At 34.6% G+C, this 19,253-nt stretch overlaps 1 protein-coding gene and 1 long non-coding RNA gene across 3 annotated transcripts; one reads left to right on the top strand and one right to left on the bottom strand.

Moving 5' to 3' along the window:
* The first annotated feature begins 1,387 nt into the window (after positions 1–1,387).
* On the top strand, positions 1,388–3,872 carry LOC108464735 (transcription factor MYC2-like). Its single transcript, XM_017765007.2, has one exon. The coding sequence runs from the start codon at positions 1,582–1,584 to the stop codon at positions 3,610–3,612; it is 2,031 nt and encodes a 676-aa protein (XP_017620496.2). The 5' UTR covers positions 1,388–1,581; the 3' UTR covers positions 3,613–3,872.
* A 9,037-nt stretch (positions 3,873–12,909) lies between these two features.
* Positions 12,910–18,155, bottom strand: LOC108467456 (uncharacterized). Of its 2 annotated transcripts, none has more exons than XR_008286851.1 (4): positions 17,473–18,155; positions 17,294–17,374; positions 16,654–17,214; positions 12,910–13,111 (listed from the first exon to the last, which is right to left on the bottom strand). It is a non-coding gene; the product is annotated as an uncharacterized LOC108467456 (long non-coding RNA). The 2 variants fall into 2 exon arrangements; XR_001868841.2 differs by having other exon boundaries at positions 16,664–17,214; positions 17,473–18,154.
* Positions 18,156–19,253: the final 1,098 nt, after the last annotated feature.

Below are 19,253 nucleotides of genomic sequence, written 5' to 3'. Positions count from 1 at the left end.
AATAAACTTTAAGAACCAATGTGAGAAAATTGGTATACTTGAGAGACTAAAGTGTGCATTAAACCTAAACAGAACCTTCTCGGTACATACCAAACGCATTGAAACCATCCTTTTTTTGGGTAAATTTTACAAATAGTTATCCAACTATTAACATGTTTTTATTTTGGTCACTCAGATTTAAAAAATTTTATTTTAGTCATTAATGTTATCAAAATCTAATATTGTGGTCATTCATTATATAAATCCCTGATGAAATGTAGAGGTAGGCTTTTCTTATTTGTATAATAACAAATTTAACTCTCAAATGTTTATAGATTCTATTAATTTGGTCATAATTCTAAAAAAATATTTAAAATTTTATTTTTCAATAAAAATACATAAAATTTTATAAATAAATACATACAATTTTATAAAAATATTTATAAATAAATAAATATATATTTTCTCATTTTCTAACATGAAATTTATATATTAATATAATAATTTTATAAATAAAATGATAATTTTATAAATGAAACAATTTAAGGAAAAAAATCATGAAGAAGACTTGAGAGGATTCAACATTTCTCTTTTTTCAATATTTGTGACTACCATCTTCAAATTGGGTTCAAAACTAAAGTTTGAAGTCGAAAATGATAAAAAATCAATGTTTGTAAGTTGTTGCCCAGAATAAGTTTGTTGCGTTTGAGGCTGCGGTTGAAAGCGGGCATGATTGGGTATTAGAGGCCCAATAGGCGGAAGGTCATGTTGATAGCACCATAATTGATTCTTAGTTGGATGACATGACGGCAGAAAATGTGAAAATCGAGGAATTTGGAGTAAGAAATATTGGTGCTAGTGGTTGTGGGTGAAGGCGGTATCCAATGCTCGACAAATTCGGTGAATACTAAGAAACAAGGTTAATGTATAATAAATAAATTATTATTTATAAATAAATTTAAAAAAAAAAGTCCAAATTTGGTTTAAGTCTTGTCTGGAGTTTTTTTTTATAAATATTTTATTTATAAAATTACTATTTTACTAAATAAATTTCATGGTAGAAAAAGAGAAAAATGAGTATAATATTTATAATTTTGCAATTATTTTTATAAAATCTTCTATATTTGTATCAAAAATTAAGATTTTAAGATTTTAATTTTTTTGATTTTTAAGAACCAAGATTAAATTAATAAAATGTGTAAAATTGTAGAGATAAATTTATTATTATTCTAATAAAAATAGTTAAATTAATATTCCGTTAATGATGAAATGAAGGAGTGACCAAAATATTAAAATTTGACAATGTTAATAACTAAAATGAAAAGTTTTAAACCTGGATGATCAAAATAGAAAAATGCTAATAGTTGAGCAGTATATGTAAAATTTAGTTTTTTGTTTTTTTAATCCACGCGCTAAAACAAAAAGGAAAAAAAAAAACAGTTGAGCTTTCACTCCAAATAAATCTCAAGCCAAACCTAGTTGCATCCCCAAAATAATCTAATCCCATCCCCCCACTCCCAGCTTCTGTGCTTATTTTCCTGCTGCTCCTCCACCTCCACAAAAACAAATTCCAAAGAAATAAATCTGGCGAAATCTTATGGAATGACGGACTATCAGTTAGCACCCACCATGAATCTTTGGACCGACGATAATGCATCTGTTATGGAAGCTTTCATGACCTCTGACCTTTCTTCTATATGGCCACCTCCACAATCCTCTGCTTCCACTTCCACTCCAGTTGTTGCTGCTCCTCCTCCTCCTCCTCCTCCTCCTCCTGCTGCTGGGCTCGACCCATCAAAGTCCTTCCTCCCCCACTCCCAGCCCTCCGTTTCTCTCCTCAGTCAAGAATCTCTTCAACAACGTCTCCAAGCACTCATCGAAGGGGCTCGCGAGAGCTGGACTTACGCCATTTTCTGGCAGTCTTCTTACGATTACTCCGCCACTACCGTGCTCGGTTGGGGGGACGGCTATTACAAAGGCGAAGAAGACAAAGGGAAGGCAAAGTTGAAAGCTTCTTCATCTTCTGTTGCTGAACAAGAACACCGTAAGAAAGTGCTTCGAGAACTCAACTCCTTGATTTCTGGACCCGCAGCTCCCACCGACGATGCCGTCGACGAAGAAGTCACCGACACCGAGTGGTTCTTTTTGGTATCCATGACGCAGTCTTTTGTCGACGGCAGCGGCCTTCCGGGCCAGGCTTTTTCCAATTCAAGTCCCGTTTGGGTTGCTGGGCCGGATCGGTTAGAGAGTTCCATGTGCGAGAGGGCGAAGCAAGCGCAAGTTTTTGGTTTGCAAACCTTGGTTTGTATACCCTCGGCAAATGGGGTTGTTGAGTTAGGGTCAACGGAACTCATCACGCAAAGCTCAGATATAATGAACAAGGTTCGGGTTTTGTTTAATTTCAATATCGAGATCGAAGCTGGTTCTTGGTGTATGAGTAACAACACTGCTGATCAAGGCGAAAATGATCCCTCTTCGCTTTGGATTAGTGACCCACATGCTGGAGTCGAGTTTAAGGAAAGCAGCAACACCACCACCACCACCAATCATACTAGCAACCATAATCAGCAGACTCAGAAGTCAATTCAGTTCTGCGACAATCGTAGTTCCAGTAGTTTAACCGAGAATCCGAGTTCTATTCCTGCTGGAAATCATCACCAGCAGCAGCAGAGTCATCCGCAGGGGCAAAGTTTATGCTTGAATTTTTCCGATTATGGCTTTGATGAGAGTAGCAGTGTGAGGAATGGGAATTCATCTTCTCATTTGTTGAAACCTGAATCCGGAGAGATATTGAATTTTGGTGAGAGTAAGAGAAGTGGGAATGGGAATTTGTTCACAGGAAACTCTCCGTTCGCTGTGGAGAACAAGAAGAGGTCGCCTAATTCAAGAGGGAGTAACGAAGAAGCTATGCTTTCGTTTACTTCAGGTGTAATTTTACCTTCATCTGGTGTGGTGAAATCAAGTGGGGGTGCCGGGGATTCAGATCACTCTGATCTTGAAGCTTCCGTTGTTAAGGAGGCCGATAGTAGTCGAGTCGTAGAGCCTGAAAAGAGGCCTCGAAAACGGGGGAGAAAACCGGCTAACGGAAGAGAAGAGCCTCTAAATCATGTTGAAGCAGAGCGTCAAAGAAGGGAGAAGCTTAACCAGAAGTTTTACGCCCTGCGTGCGGTGGTTCCTAACGTGTCGAAGATGGATAAAGCATCGCTCTTGGGTGATGCTATTTCATATATTAACGAGCTCAAGTCGAAGCTACAAAGTGCAGATTTGGAGAAAGAGGAGATGCAGAGCCAATTAGAGGCATTGAAGAAAAATTTGTCAAGTAAAGCTCCACCACCACATGATCAAGACCTCAAGATTTCAAATCACAGTGGCAATAAATTGATAGATTTGGAGATTGAGGTGAAGATTATTGGATGGGATGCAATGATTCAAATCCAATGCGGTAAAAAGAACCATCCAGCAGCAAAGCTAATGGCTGCCTTGAAGGAATTAGACCTGGATGTGCACCACGCTAGTGTATCAGTAGTGAAAGACTTGATGATCCAACAAGCCAATGTGAAGATGGGGAGCCGGTTTTTCACGCAGGAGCAATTAAAATCAGCCCTAACAACCAAACTTGGAGATGCAAGATAGAGAGTATTGAGCAGAGCTTGATTGAAAGATCATTGTTTAAAATGGCTGCAGGGTTCTGGGATATTTTAAGGCTCCTGGTAGCACGAGCTCTGTAAAATACTGTTCTGTTTTGTTCTTATTAGTGTTTAGTGTAGTTAATAATAGTTTGAGAGGTGATGTTAATGAATCAGGAGCTTAACTGGTTAGCAGGTGGTGGGTTGATTTCCCAATAACTTTAAAAACACTGGATTAACATTTGTTGAGCTCCAATCAAGTGAAAATAGCCCCCCCTCTTTTTTTTGTGTTAAATCTTGTAGTATGTCTTGAATTCAATGTAAATAGCTTGTTAATGTTAAGAATATGAACCTGAATGAACAAGTTCTGGGTTTGTTGTTATTATAATTATTATGCTTCAGGAATATTAACCATTTCGAGTGTTTTTGAACAAGATCAAAGGGGGCATTGGACATATGCTATTGCTGCTTTTGGTAGTGATGTTTCTTGCACTTTTTCTTAACCATTCATGTGCATGCTACCTTTTTGGTTGAGTATACACTTGTGGGATGGGATGTTTAAAAAAGATAATATATATTGAAGACTAACATGGGCATGTGTAACTTGTGGGAATTATGGATTTATGAAGACCAAAATCTACTAGCCATGGGAATTCGTTTAGTTCACAGTCAACAATGAAATCAGAAATATGGGATGGTAATTACTATTTCCTTTGGTTTTTGATGGCTACATGAATTTGCAGAATAAAAAATAATAATTACTTTTTCTTTCATTTCTAAATTGTTGGGGAATGTGCTTTGCAAGTTGCCAACTTTGTAGGCTCCATCTTGCTTTGGAATTCAGCAAGTAACCAAATAATTGGGGTACGCAATTCCTCTAATTATTCAAAAAAATTATGGTTGCTGTGTATAAAAGTTTATTTTGGGGGGGGCGGGGGTTGGAAACGGATGGTTGCATTCAACCCAAATTATTTCTTATATACTTACCTACTTTACAAACTCTATTTTTCCTATATTCAAGACAGTTATTCAAAGAGATTATATATATATATGTATATGCAGACGTATGATTGATTTTATTTATAGCTAAAAACAACAAAATTGTACCAACTCAATTAATTAGGTTAGCTTGAAATATTTGGTGACTTGGACCTTGATTGCAAAGACAAAGAAAAAGACATAATACTTTTTTCTTAATGTGTGTCTTAATTTGTACGAATTTTTTTATTATAATTAGAGGTATTGGTAGAGACATATCACACAACACAAATATCTTGCTAATAACCCAAGATGTTGTTGGTAGTTCTGATTGAGAATTGAACAAAAAGGACCAAATATTTTAGATGAAGGATTAAATTATAAAATAGTTAAAGTATTGTTTAGTCTAGGGACTAAACTTGGAATTGACCAAAAAAGAATAAAGTTAGAACAGCAAATAAAGCAAAAGAAGGTTTAATAAAAAAAAAAAAATTAAGTAAGAAATGAGGGTGGTATTTTCACATGTCAAATTGCCCCACAAAATAGTCCATTAAAATATCACTATAAAAGTACCAACCAAAACGTACCCCAATAATTAATCAATTAAAAAGATATGGGAATCAATACATTATTTTATTTGGAGACCCTATCAACGGCCAACATCTAATCTCACGATACCAACGCGTCCCTACCTTTATTTTCATTTTTAAAACCATTTACTTTAATTTTGACAAATTATTTAAAAATACTTTTAATGTTGTCGGATCTTAACTCACATTCATTACCCGGGATTATTAATTTTTAGGTAATAAGTTTATTATTATTTAGTAAAATACATTAAATTTCACACCTCATATTTTATTTTAAATTTAGGCATTTTATATTTGAATTAAAGTTTATTATCAATAATTAAAATTGAAACACATTAAAATGAAAAAAAAACATTAAGCTTTTGAGTAATTAAATTTGTAACACCCCTAACCCATATATATCGCCGGAATAGGTTTATAAAGTATTACTGGAGTTTACAGAACAAATATAATTAACTCATATCCGAATCCAATCATATTGTCCCTTAAATGGACCCTTAAGGCCTAATTTATGCATTAGAAACAAGTCAGGACTAAATCGGAAACTCAGAAAATTTTTCTTAGATGCAAGGAACATAGGCCCGTATGGCTCACACGGCCAAGTGACACTCCCGTGCCCCAGGCCGTGTGGGCATTCGATGTGAGGCACACAGCCGTGTCCCAACCCGTGTCCGTACTTGTGTAATTCTCAAACTTGGGTCACACGGCCAACCACACGCCCTTGTGCTAGGCCGTGCGACACACACGGTTGAGACACACGCCCGTATGAGCAATTCGAAGCATTCTGTTTCTCAAACTTTAAGATGTAGGGGACACACGGCCAAACCACATGCCCATGCGCATGGCTGTATGTTACACACAGTTGAGACACACGCTCGTTTGTCTACCCATGTGGACGAAAATAGGCCCTTTTTAAGGCCACTTTTTGTAACACCCCTAACCCATATCCGTCGCCGGAACAGTGTTACAGAGCATTACCAGAGTTTTCAAAACATTTACAAATAATTCATATCAATTACTATCCATTTTCCAATATTATCCATAATGCCCATAGGATGGACCCTTGAGGCCCAAAATGAATGTTAGGATCAAGTCGGGATTAAACTGAGAACATAGGAATATTTTCTTGAAATTTAAAAATTTTTCTTATGTACAGGGGTCACACGCCCATGTGGGTAGGCCATGTGACTCACACGACCAAGTGACACAGGTCACAAGACTGTGTCTCCAACCTGTGTAACTCTCTGACTTGCAAAACATTAAGGTGCAGTTTTCACACGACCAAGACACACACCCGTGTTCTAGGCCGTGTGACACACACGGCTGAGACATATGCTCGTGTCTTTGCCCGTGTACTCAAACCTGAGCATTCTGTTTCTCAAATTTAAGTTGCAGGGGACACACGGCCTGATCACATGCCCATGTGCCAGGCCGTGTGTTATACACGGTTATGACACAAGCTTGTGCGTCTACCTGTGTGGACAAAAATTGGCCATTTCAAGACTACTTTTCTCACCTTTTTTACAAACAACCTGCACACAATACTTTCACATACTAATACAATCCAACCAAGCAACCAATTCAGGCCAAAATATGTATAAAATATGTTATATCATCCCATACACATCAATATCTAATACTTACAAACACATCTAAGTCTCATAATCCCAATTCAAACTACTTCATTATCAAACCAAACCTATACATGCCATATAAACAAAAAATGTATAACAAAATCTACCGGAGTAATCTGGATAGTCTGAGTCGATGTGTTGATCCGATCCTCCAATACACGTTAATCTACAAGAACATTAAACACACAAAGGTAAGCTTATAGAAGCTTAGTAAGTTCATAGGTTTAAAATATAAATCTTACCAAACCATTTATAATTAGATCATAAACAAAGCATTTTATTAATATTCCCTGCCATTCATAATCTCAAATGATGATTTCACTTGATTTAATCTTATCACTTTAATTTATATTACACTTACCGTTTCTTGTCCAATTAGAGAACGTCTTATGGTTTTGAGTACATTGTTTGCTTAATGTCATATTCCAACTATGGTCTTACACATATGTTGCCATGTGTAACGCCCCCGTACCCGTTTTCACTTAAAACCGAGTAGCACAAGTTGTCTAGCATAATTTAAAACCTCATATTCTATCATAAAACACCAAAATATACAAATTTCACCTATGGGTACTTTTCCAAATATGAACCCTAGGTTGAATTATTGCTAGCATAAGTTAAATCGAGTTACCGGGATTTCAAAAACATAAAAATCATTAAAAACGGGCATAGAAATCACTTGCAATCAAGGCTTAAAAGTGTTGAAACCCTAGCTATGGTGGAGAGCACAATTTGGCAGCAACTTATGGAGAAGATGATCATTTTTGTGTTATTTTTCCCATTTTATTTCATTTAATATCCAAATGACCAAAATGCCCTTCCTTACTAAACTTTCAAAAATTCCATCCATGTCCAATTTTTGTCCATCTTAGAAATTGGTCAAATTGCTATTTAAGACCTCCTCATTAAAATTCCAAAGCAATTTCATACTAAAAACTTCTAGAATGCAAGTTTTGCAAATTATTCGATTTAGTCCCTAATTTCAACTTAAGCACTTTATGCATAGAATTTCGTCACGAAATTTTCACACAATCATGCAATCATATCATAGACCTCGAAATAATTATAAAATAATTATTTCTATCTCAGATTTGTGGTCTTGAAACTACTATTCCGATTAGGCCGTAATTCGGGATATCACACCATGGCCCAGCCATGGTCTTGCACTTTATCACGATGCCATAGCCAAGCTATGGTCTTACATGTTTACACATATATTACCATGGTCTGACCATAGTTTTACATTCACAATGCCATAACCCAGTTATGGTATTTTCACTGAAATGCCATAGCCCAGCTATGGTATTACATTCACACTATGCCATGATCCAACCATGGTCTTATTCGCCAATTCATCATTGGTCACAGAATAATCGTACTCAATCCAGCATTCTACTCAATTTGAATTTTTGCTTCGATTTTCATTTTATCACAATAGTAATAATTCCATAGCAAAGATATAAAATAATGCATTATATAATCTCTAATTTGAAAATAAATCACAAAATTTAACCATATGAACTTACCTGAGCCAATTTGTAGAATTTGTAGGAATTAGGGGCTAATCTGAAATTTTCTCTTTCCCATGTTTGTCTTCGGGTTCTTGATCTATGATATAAGTTTTTCCATTCATTAGCATCAAATTTAATTCCAGTTCACTTCACATTTTATGCCCCTCAATTTTTTAAATTACACTTTTATCCCAAATTTTACGGTTTTTATAATTTAATCCCTAATAAATTAACGCATCAATTAAGCTAATTTTTCTCAATTAACACTTTATATAATTATTTTAGACTACTACACATCCTTTGATATTTAGAATTTCAACGTCAAACCCTAATTCACAGCTTTTTCACAATTAAGTCATAAAAATCAATTTCTATTAAATTCACTTGATAAAATCATCATATAATAAAATTAAAGTTTCAAATCCATAATAATTCATCATAAAATTCCATCACTCATTCATGGTAACTTTAAAAATCTCCCATAAAATAAAAAACTAATGAATTAGATAGTTGGGCCTAATTGTAATAGCCATAAAGAATAAAAATTTTAAGAAAGGAGCAAGAATTGACTCAAATAAAGTGAAAATATGAAAAAACCAGCTTATTTTAGACCTCTTATGGTGTTTTGCTGAAGTTTGTGAAGAAGAAATGTCTAGATTTTTCAATTACATCCTTTTTAACTATTAATTTTTATGTTATTTCTAATTTTGCCCCTTATTCACACTAGGTTTTGTTATTTCTTGTACACACATGCCGTCTAGCCTTATAATAGGGGTTTAATTGCCTATTAGGTTCTTCCTTCTTGAACATTTAAGCTATTTAATCACTTCAGCAATTTTTTGCTCCTTTTACAATTTAGTCCTTTTTAATTAATTAGCTATTAAAACGTTAAAATTTTCTAACGAAACTTCAATACTAACTCAATGACACTTCGTTTTATAAATTCAAGGTCTTGATACCTAATAAATTCTTTTTAATTCTCAAAATTCACTAATTCAAAAATATTTCAATACCATACTTGACTTATAAATGTTAATTTATTTAAATTTTCAAACTCACTCATCGGATTTAGTGATCTCGAATCACTGTTTCTGACACCATTGAAAATTAATCTATTACACTTTTCACACCCAAGTTTGCTTTCAACCTACAACAACACTTAAATATATTCACCAACCAATTCAAGAAATTAAAACCAAGCCAAAATCAATCTTATACATGATAGATCATCACATGTATTTAAGTGTTCAAACTTACCTATTTGTATAATCATATAAGTTTATCAAAATTCAACCTATTATACCAAGCACATATATATTAAGCATGATATAATCTCCTACACAAACATCAAATATACCATCACTAGCCATTCCAATGGCTAATTAAACCAACCATATACATGCCATCATTGGGCAATTTAGCCTATACATGCCATTATACCAAAATAAGTTTGCTATTTATACCAAAATGAGCTGAAGGATAGTGTGATAATGTTCCGACCGACTTCCAACCTTTATGAGCTTCCGAGCACTATAAAACAGAGGAAAATAAATAGAGTAAGCATATAATGCTTAGTAAGTTCGTATAATTAGAAATTTAACTCACCATTCACTTCCATTAAAATAAACATGCAAAATGCATCAAATAAGTTTGGCTAATAGCCTAAACACCCAACTTCATCAAACAAGTTTGGCTAATAGCCTAAACACCCAACTTCATCAAACATGTTAGTCATTATAATTCACACAATTGCCAAGAAACATGAATGAGCTCATCATGTAATAACTTTCATACATATATACTTTTCTTATCATATTTCCATATAACATATACATTTCTATCATAAATCATCTCAAGTTCAGTTTATCCATGTCAGAACTTTGCCCGTTGAATTTATTTGGAACATTAATAGATACTCATGTAGTACACTTAAAGTGTACAAAACTGTAATTCGTCAATTCATATTCAGGGGTACTCATTAGAGCACATAATCAGGAAACACTCTCTCAAGTTATATAACAGGAAGCTTGTGTGAGCCATGTAACATGAAGCTTATCCGGGCTTAATAACAGGAAGCTCATAAGAGTTTAAAACAAAAAGTTCATGTGAACTTAACAGGATAACTCCGAAGAGTTATTATCAAGAAGCTCCGGATAGCCATATAACAAGAACTTCAATCGAGCCAAATTAGGAAGCTCACAAAGAGCCTATATCGGGACACTTATAAAGAGCTGCAGTATGTCTACAATACATGTATGATCAATACCGATCATATAACAGGACACTTACAAAGAGCTATGGTATATCGCAACACATGCAAGATCAATACCGATCGGGATGCTCGCAGGAACCATATAATGGGAAGCTCGAGAGGGCTTATAACAGGATGCTCTTTCGAGCTATGGTGTGTCCGCAACATATGAGGACTACAACCAATACAAGAAACTTGTATCCTTCGATTTTCATTTGTTCAAATAGAACTTAGCATTTATCAGGCATTTTCGGATATTTAACTACTTTCACATATACGAAAATTATACAATTTTACATATATAACATATAATTTAAACATATAAATACACACAACTTAGTTACACGAACTTACCTCGACATTTGTTTGTATACGAGAATCTACTAATCCGATACTTTTTGGTTTTCTCGATCTAACTCCGTACTAGGTATAAGAGAGTGTTACCACTACGTGTCTTGCGACCCAACTTAGAAACTTGAATAGCTTGCCATCCCCTACATGTCTAATGGCCACAGCTCGCCATTCATCGGTTCGCTTGATGGTCACGACTCGCCACTCCCTTACAACTTGCCACCTTCCCTAGATTGCCAATTCACCATGTAGTTGATCCGCTGTTCATCATTTCCTTGTTTGTCAGTTGGCCAGTTCGCCACTTTCCAACCTCACCTCCCAGCTTGCCTACTCGCAAAGAGGCCCCTTCAGAGATACCTCTGAGGTTATGTGTCAAACCTAGAGGGGTAATGTGTTGGTGTGCATGGCACCTAATTATCCTTTAACACGTCTCATCAAGAAACTGTATTACAAAAATATTTTTTTTTATTTCTAATTTACACTGTGTGTTGAATTATGTATTTATGTAAAAAAGGAGATAAATTTAAATAATATGTAAATATTAAAATTTAGATTTTTAAAATTAATACTACGTTAACCCAATATGTAAACATTGATGGTTAAATTTTTTTCAATGTTTTTTGAACAAACAACATAGGGTGATCGGAAATATGTTATTGTTGTTCTTGGCAGTGATGTTACTTGCACTTTCCTTAGCCCTTGATGTGCTGCTACCATTTTTTGTTGAATATATACTTCCGTGATTTTGATGATTTTACGTTTTTATTTCTAATTTGGTTCTTTTTTTTAACTATATAATAGTTTTTCAGTGTTTTTTTCCGAATAATATGAAAAAGAATTTTTTATCATAAAAATATAAAAAGTTTTTTGGTTATTGAAATAATATGGACTATGCATAGGAACCCCAAATTAGCATGATGAATAACAATTTGGGATTACTACGAGATAATAGTTGTGTCAGAAAGAGGCATAGAATCCTTATAATTTCAAATTGGCAGCCGACATGCTGATTTGGGTTCCTGATGGCTTGTCATGTTAGAAATTTAAGTTTTTTAAAAATATTTTTAAAACTATTTTTTATTTTATTTTAAAAAGTTTATTTTTATAATTTTATTTCTAAAAACTTGTTTTTTAAATGTTATTTTAAAATTTTATTTTATTTTTACTTAAAATAGGAAGAATTAATTTTAAAACTTATTAAAAATTTATAACTTTTAAAGGGTGAAGACCAAATTGACAAAAATGTAAATGTTGAAGGCTAAAAAATTATTTTACCTTTGAAATAATTAACTTTAATGGTAGAAAAGATGGAAGAATCAAGATTTTAAATAAAAAAAGTATAAGGACTCAGTATCTTAAAATTAAAAGTATAATAACTAAACTTTAAATTTCAAAAGAGTGTAAGGACCTTTGATATATTTAAGCCTATAAATTATACACAGTAAATGATGCATGAAATTACAAATCTAAATAATGAAACAACGTATTGAGTAACTTAAGATGGATTAAAATGGGATATAAATGTTTAGAAAAGAATTCTTACACTAAAAAGCATGTAGTGAGTCCTTAGGGCGTACAGTTTGTATAGGTGTTATGAATAGATATTAGAGGCTAGGAAATAGAAGTATAACAATTCCATATAGAATTCAAGCTTTAAATTATTATTTGCACCATTTGGGAGTCTAAACTCATTTATTTTTTTATATAAAATAGATATTATTATTTGCACTTACAATGAATATTTTGATATATACATATACATATAAAGTTTTAGTCGAAATGGGAGATATTATTATTTGGATTAAAATTTATGCAAAATGGAGTTCAAATGTTAAATTACTATTTGCATTACGTGGGAGTCTAAGCTCATTTAATTTTTTCGTCCAAAATAAATATTATTTGTACAATTTTTGTCAATTTGGTATTTACCCTTTAAAAGTATATATTTTTTAATAATTTTTAAAATTAATTTTCATATTTTAAATAAAATTCTAAAATTTTAAAAGTTATATATTTAAAAAATTATTTTTAATAAAAAAGTTGGTCTGCTACCCTAGCACGAAAACGTCTGCCTATTGGCATGCATTTTAGGTTTTTATTTTTTTAGCATAATTTGTCCTTGCCGGCGGGTCACTTTCAAACAACTTTTTCCATAGTAAAGCACGGGTACAATCAGGATCAGGTCTCCGTCCTACAAACATGGAGATGGAATTAGCAGATTAACACTAGATGAAGAAGAAGAAGCAATTCTTCAAGTACAAACAGAGCAGCGCACACAGGGAGAAGAGGGGTTTTTCAGGTTAGTGGGTTGTTTCTTAATAGCAAGTGTTTTCATTATCCTGCAATGAAAAGTACTATGGCAAATTTATGGCATCCGGTTCAGGTTGTCCAGATTCGGGATCTGGGAGATAGAAGATTCTTGTTCCAATTTTTTCATGTTATGGATTTGGAGAGAGTATTAAATGGATCACCATGGACATTTAATAATCACTTACTGCTGCTATACAAATTACAACTGGGGGAGGATCCATTAAGAGTTCTTTTTTTGCTTTTTTTGTAGTCGTTTGGGTCATAGTGATGCTTTTTGTGAAGCAAAAATGGAAGCAGGTATGGAAGTTGCTGATATAGGGTGGAACTTATCGTTGAGAGCTCAATCTAGAAGGGCTTTAGCAATGAAAAGAATATGGCTGCGAGAAGACAATGATGATAATTTTGGAGTTAATAGTGCAGACAGACGCATTCAAAGGAACGACAAATGGGCTGCGGAACACACGCAAGGATTTTGGTGACCTATTGACCCAATACTGGGACTAAGCCTGAAAGGAAAACCGGCCTATGTGGGGCAAGAGAGAGTTAAATCGACGATTAATCCAGCTCCTGCTGATATGGAGCATGATCAGGAAGATGGAATTTTAATTGGGGAGGAAGGGAAAAAAAGAGCTAGAGGGGAGAATGAGGATGAGATCAATAATTCAATGAACAGAAACAGACGAGTATTGGAAGGTAATTATTTATTATCGGTGGCTGCCAAGAGGCATGCCGACCGGGCGCAATGAAAATCTTGAGTTGGAATGTCCGTGGATTGGGAAGTCCACGGGCGATTCGCAGACTTCGGCATTCACTGAAGATACATAATCCCCAAGTGGTTTTCTTTATGGAAACTAAGGTGTGTAAAAATAACATGGAAAGAATTTGTCATAGATGTGGTTATATGAATGGGATTGAAGTTGATCCAATTAATACTAGAGGTGGTCTATGTTTAGCATGGAGGAATGATATTTGCATTGAGCTTAGGAGTTTTTCTAAGAGACACATTGATGTGGTGGTTGAGGATAAGGAGGTAAAGGGAAAATGAAGACTCACTGGATTCTATGGATCTCCCTATGCTCAAGACAGGAGTGAATCTTGGAATGTGTTGAGGAATTTACACAATGATGATGGGAGGCCTTGGTTCGTTTGTGGAGACTTTGATGAGATAATGTACAGCCATAAAAAAAAAGGAGGGCTACTTTGTGATGAACGAAAAATGGAGAATTTTCGTATTGTTTTAGTGGATTGTGAACTTTTGGATGTGGGCTTTTCTGGGAATTAGTTTACGTGGGAAAGAGGAAATCTGCCCGAAACAAATATTCGGGAATGACTTGATCGTGGAGTTGTTAATGATGCATGGATGAGTTTGTTTCCGGAGGTCACTATTCAACATATGCCTCACTCTTTTTCGGATCATTGTCCTCTCTTAATTACTACTAGGAGGGTTGAAAAGGGGATAAATACTAAAGCATTCAAGTTTGAAGCATGGTGGATAATGGAAGAGTCTTTTAATAAAGAAGTCAAAAATTTATGGGAGTCATCTTCTGGAAGCCTATTATAAAAGCTAGATATCTTAAAAAAAAGTCAAACTCGATTTGATAGAAGAAGGAGAAAGGATATGCTCACAGTTAGACTATCAGAACTTGCAGGGGATGACAGAGATGATATTAACATGGCAGAATTGATTGATTGTAAAATTCAATTGAACTTTGAGATTGAGAAGGATGAACGTTACTGGGAACAATGAGCTCGGATAAATTGGTTGAAATTTGGGGATAAGAATACTGTATTTTTTCATAACCAAGCGACGTAGCGTAAAAGAAAAAACGTCATACACAAACTTAACGATAAAGAAGGAGGAACAACGGAGATTATAACGGAAATGGAGGGAATTGCGCGATCTTATTTTCAAAATTTATCTTCAACAGATGAACGAGAAAATCTTGACCATTTGTTATCAAGTATTGAGAAATGCATATCTGAGGAGGAAAACCAAGATCTTTTGAGGCCTTATACGGCAGAGGAGCTTAGAGAGGCGCTTTTTACAATGGGTCCTACCAAAACACCAGGTGAAGATGGCTTCCCGTAATATTTTACCAAAATTGCTGGCATATCATTAGGGAGGACGTCACCAAATTCTGTTTACAAATTCTAAATGAAGGTATGGATTTTCAACAAATTAATGCGACTCAAATAAATTTTATCCCTAAAATTGATAATCCTACTACTATGATGGATTTCCATCCTATCAGTCTGTGCAATGTGCTTTATAAAATTACAGCAAAAACGATTGCAAATAGGCATAGAGGAGTTATCAAAATATGCATTGAACTCAGACAATATTCTACTTGCATATGAAATTCTTCATACTCTTAAACAAAAGAGAAATGGGAAAAAAGGTCTTATGGCAGTCAAGTTGGACATGAGTAAAGCATATGACAGGGTTGAGTAGAATTTTATAAAAAAAATGATGGCACGAATGGGGTTTGATATGAGAGTGATCAGAATTTTGATGAAATGTTTGACAACGGTCTCCTACTCAGTAGTTGTAAACGAATACATAGGAGAAAGCTTTCAACCAACAAGGGGACTTCGTCAGAGAGATCCACTTAGCCCGTTTCTTTTTCTCATTTGTGGGGAAGGGCTGTCATGTTTAATGAGATTAGTATGCAGGGAAGGACTAGTGAAAGGCGCCAAAGCTAGTAGGAACGGGGCACCAAAGCTAGTAGGAACGGACCACAGGTATCACATTTGCTGTTTGCTGATGATTGTATCTTATTTGGTCAAGCCACAAGTAGAGAAGCTAATTTTTTAAAGGAAATTTTGGGAGAATAGGAGATGCTCGGGCCAATGTGTTAACTTTAATAAGTCCACTGTCTTTTCTAGCAGTAATACAAATGATGAAGATAAACGAGAGGTGGTAAACATTTTGGGGGTGCGTAGTTCAGAAAATCCGGAGAGGTATTTGAGGTTACCCAACACAGTTGGAAGAAGGAAAAAATAATCTTTTCAGGGCCTAAAAGATAGATTTAAGAAACGTATTGACAATTGGAGCACCAGGTTTTTGTCTCAGGGCAGGAAAGAAGTGTTTATTAAATCGGTCCTTCAATATACCAACTTACTTTATGTCGTGTTTCTTATTACCTAAGTCTTTATGTTCAAAAATGGAAAGCATTATAGCTCAATTTTGGTGGCAAAAGGGGCATGGAAAACGAGGAATACATTAGTGTGCATGGAAAAATCTTTGCATTTTAAAAGAAAATGGGGGTCTTGGTTTTCGAAACATGAGTCAGTTCAATATCGCATTATTAGCCAAACGGGGGTGGCGCCTTATTAATTACCTGAATTCAATAGTGGCTAGAGTGTTCAAGGCTAAATACTATCCAAATACAGACTTTAACAGCACTCAATTAGGGAATATACCTTTTCTTACCTGGAAGAGTGTGTAGGCTGCTAAGGGATTGTTAAATAATGGACTGTGTTGGAGGGTTGGAAAGGGTGACGGGATCTCGATCTGGGAGGACCGTTGGCTACCAGGCAAGGAACCTGAAGAGTGGAATAGTAGAAACAGAAGTGAAGAGTACAAGTTAGTTTCAGAATTAATTGATCCAAATACCAGAATGTGGAAGACAGATATTATCATGCAAATCATGCAAATTCCTCTTGCGAAAATTCCTCCTAACGACATTCAAATGTGGAAGGGAGAATCGACCGGAGAATTCACTGTCAGAAGCGCCTACAAACTATTACAAGAAGCTAGCATGGATCCTAGTTATTATTATTTACAGGCCGACTCAAAGAATTTCTACAAAAAACTTTGGAATCTAAGACTACCCTAAAAAATACTGATTGCAATTTAGAGAATTACATGGAACTATATCCCGAATTTTGTAAATCTAAAACATAAGCGAGTGATCAATAGTGCTTTATTCCCTCGTTGCGGGAATGGAGAAGAAGACAGTGAGCATGTCTTTCTGAATTGCCCTGTTACAGTAGTGATTTGGAGGAAGTTAGAGGTCTCATGGGTAGACAGAATAGTTCAAAATATCTGGGAATGGATCACCTGGATCTTTCAAAATACTGCTATTCAACAGTGTCGCTTGCTCTGCTGTGGCTTGTGGATTAATGGAGTTCACGAAATAAGCTTGTACACGAAAGGAAGTTAGAGTCAGAAGATGAGATTTTACAGAATATTCGAAGATATATGGCTGAGATTGAAGGATTAGAAGAAAAGAAACTCACCTCTCCAACGGGGTATAGAAGCAACACTATAGATGTAAACACCAGGGCAACGATTCAGTTTGACGCTGCACTCGATAACAGAAACCACAGATCAGCATCGGGATTAGTGGTTTGGCGTCAGACGGGGGAACTCCTTGCATTTAAGTCAATGATCAACTGGAAGGTTTCATCTCCATTTGTTGCAGAGGCGTATGCAGGCTTACAGATGTTCAATTAGGGATCTCGCTAAAACTTCCCTCAGTAACGGTTATGGGATATTCTCAAACAGTTATCAAAAAATGCCAGTTAAAGAACTCGGATAAATCAATCATCGGTACAATAATCAGAGACATTCATAGCAGTATGAACAGGTTTCAAGAAATAAAATTCCAGTTTATTAAAAGAACAGAGAATGCCTATGCTCACAACCTGGCAAAGGAGTCTTTGAGAAAGAATGAGGAAACGTACCAGAGAAGGCCGGATCTGACTCAACACCATTTCCAACCGGAGAGAAAATAGAGGAACAACCCAGATTGAGATTTGTTTGGGGTTAATGAAATAAAACAGATAGCTGAAAATGGTATATGGATCAACTATTGACAAGCATAGAGAAGACAGTGATGTGGAAGGACGAGAAGGAAATGGAGTACAGTTGTGTCTTGGGAATCGGCTAGTTTAATTTCAACAAGCTTCCTTTTTATTTGTTTTTCAATTAATAGGCAGGTTTTATTAGAATTATTTTAATTATTTTTGAAACTAATGGCTAAAGAAATAGGCCAATTATGGGATAGGAAGTCTAGAGTGTCATAGGCTGAACTATTATTATTAGGTTTTGTATTTGACTTCTTTATTTATTTAAGTCTAGCCGATTATATTTTCAAAAAAATTATTTTAAAAATAAAATTATAAAAATAAACTATTTAAATTTTTAAAATAAAAATATTTAAAATTCTAAAATTTCGACATGACTAGTCATTGGGAACCTAAATCAATATGTCGGCTATCAATTTGAAATTATGAGGATTCCATGTTTATTTCTATCACAATTATTGCCTCGTAGCTATTTCAAATCATCAACTGTTATGGCAATTTGAAGTTCTCATCCACCATTCATATTATTCCAGTAAATAATTTTTTTTTTCATATCATTCAGAAAAAAATTAATTTTTCTTTGCCCGAAATGCACCCACATTTTTTGACAGGAAAAGAAAAAGCTTTGTTCCTCTATTTTGATCTCTAGAATTGCATGTGAAGACCTACCTTTCTCTACCATTCTTTTATATCTTTCATGCACAACAAGTTTTGGATCCTTTGGTTTTTTGTTTGTTTGAGGACAAAAAAGGATATGTGATGACTGAATAAAAGTTACTTCACTTTGAATACTTAATTCTTCACTAAATCTCTTTTTGCCTTTGCAACCTTCATTTCTCTATTTGGGGTTTAGTTTTTACAACTTCAACTGTTAGTCTCAGTTTCATGTTTTCATGGTGAATTTTCTGTTGGGTAAATTGCACTTGTATTCATTCAACTATTAGTGATTTTATTTTTTATCATCCAATAATCAAAAGTTACAAAATATTCACCTAATTATTCACTTTTTTTTGTTACTAGCCATTAAATGGATGATAAGGAAACGATGTGACAATTTTTAAAATTGGCATAATAATAACTTTAGCCCTAAACATTAATACATTGTATCAATTTAGTATTGATTCTAAACAAATTAACCCTCAGCGATTACACATTATATAATTTTTTCAATTTTGTTTTTCTTTACGACCCTTTCATCTAAAAAGCTAAAA

This window comes from Gossypium arboreum, chromosome 8 (assembly GCF_025698485.1).
Source record: "Gossypium arboreum isolate Shixiya-1 chromosome 8, ASM2569848v2, whole genome shotgun sequence".
NCBI classification, from domain to species: Eukaryota; Viridiplantae; Streptophyta; class Magnoliopsida; order Malvales; family Malvaceae; genus Gossypium; species Gossypium arboreum.
This window is presented reverse-complemented; position numbering and strand designations above follow the sequence as displayed.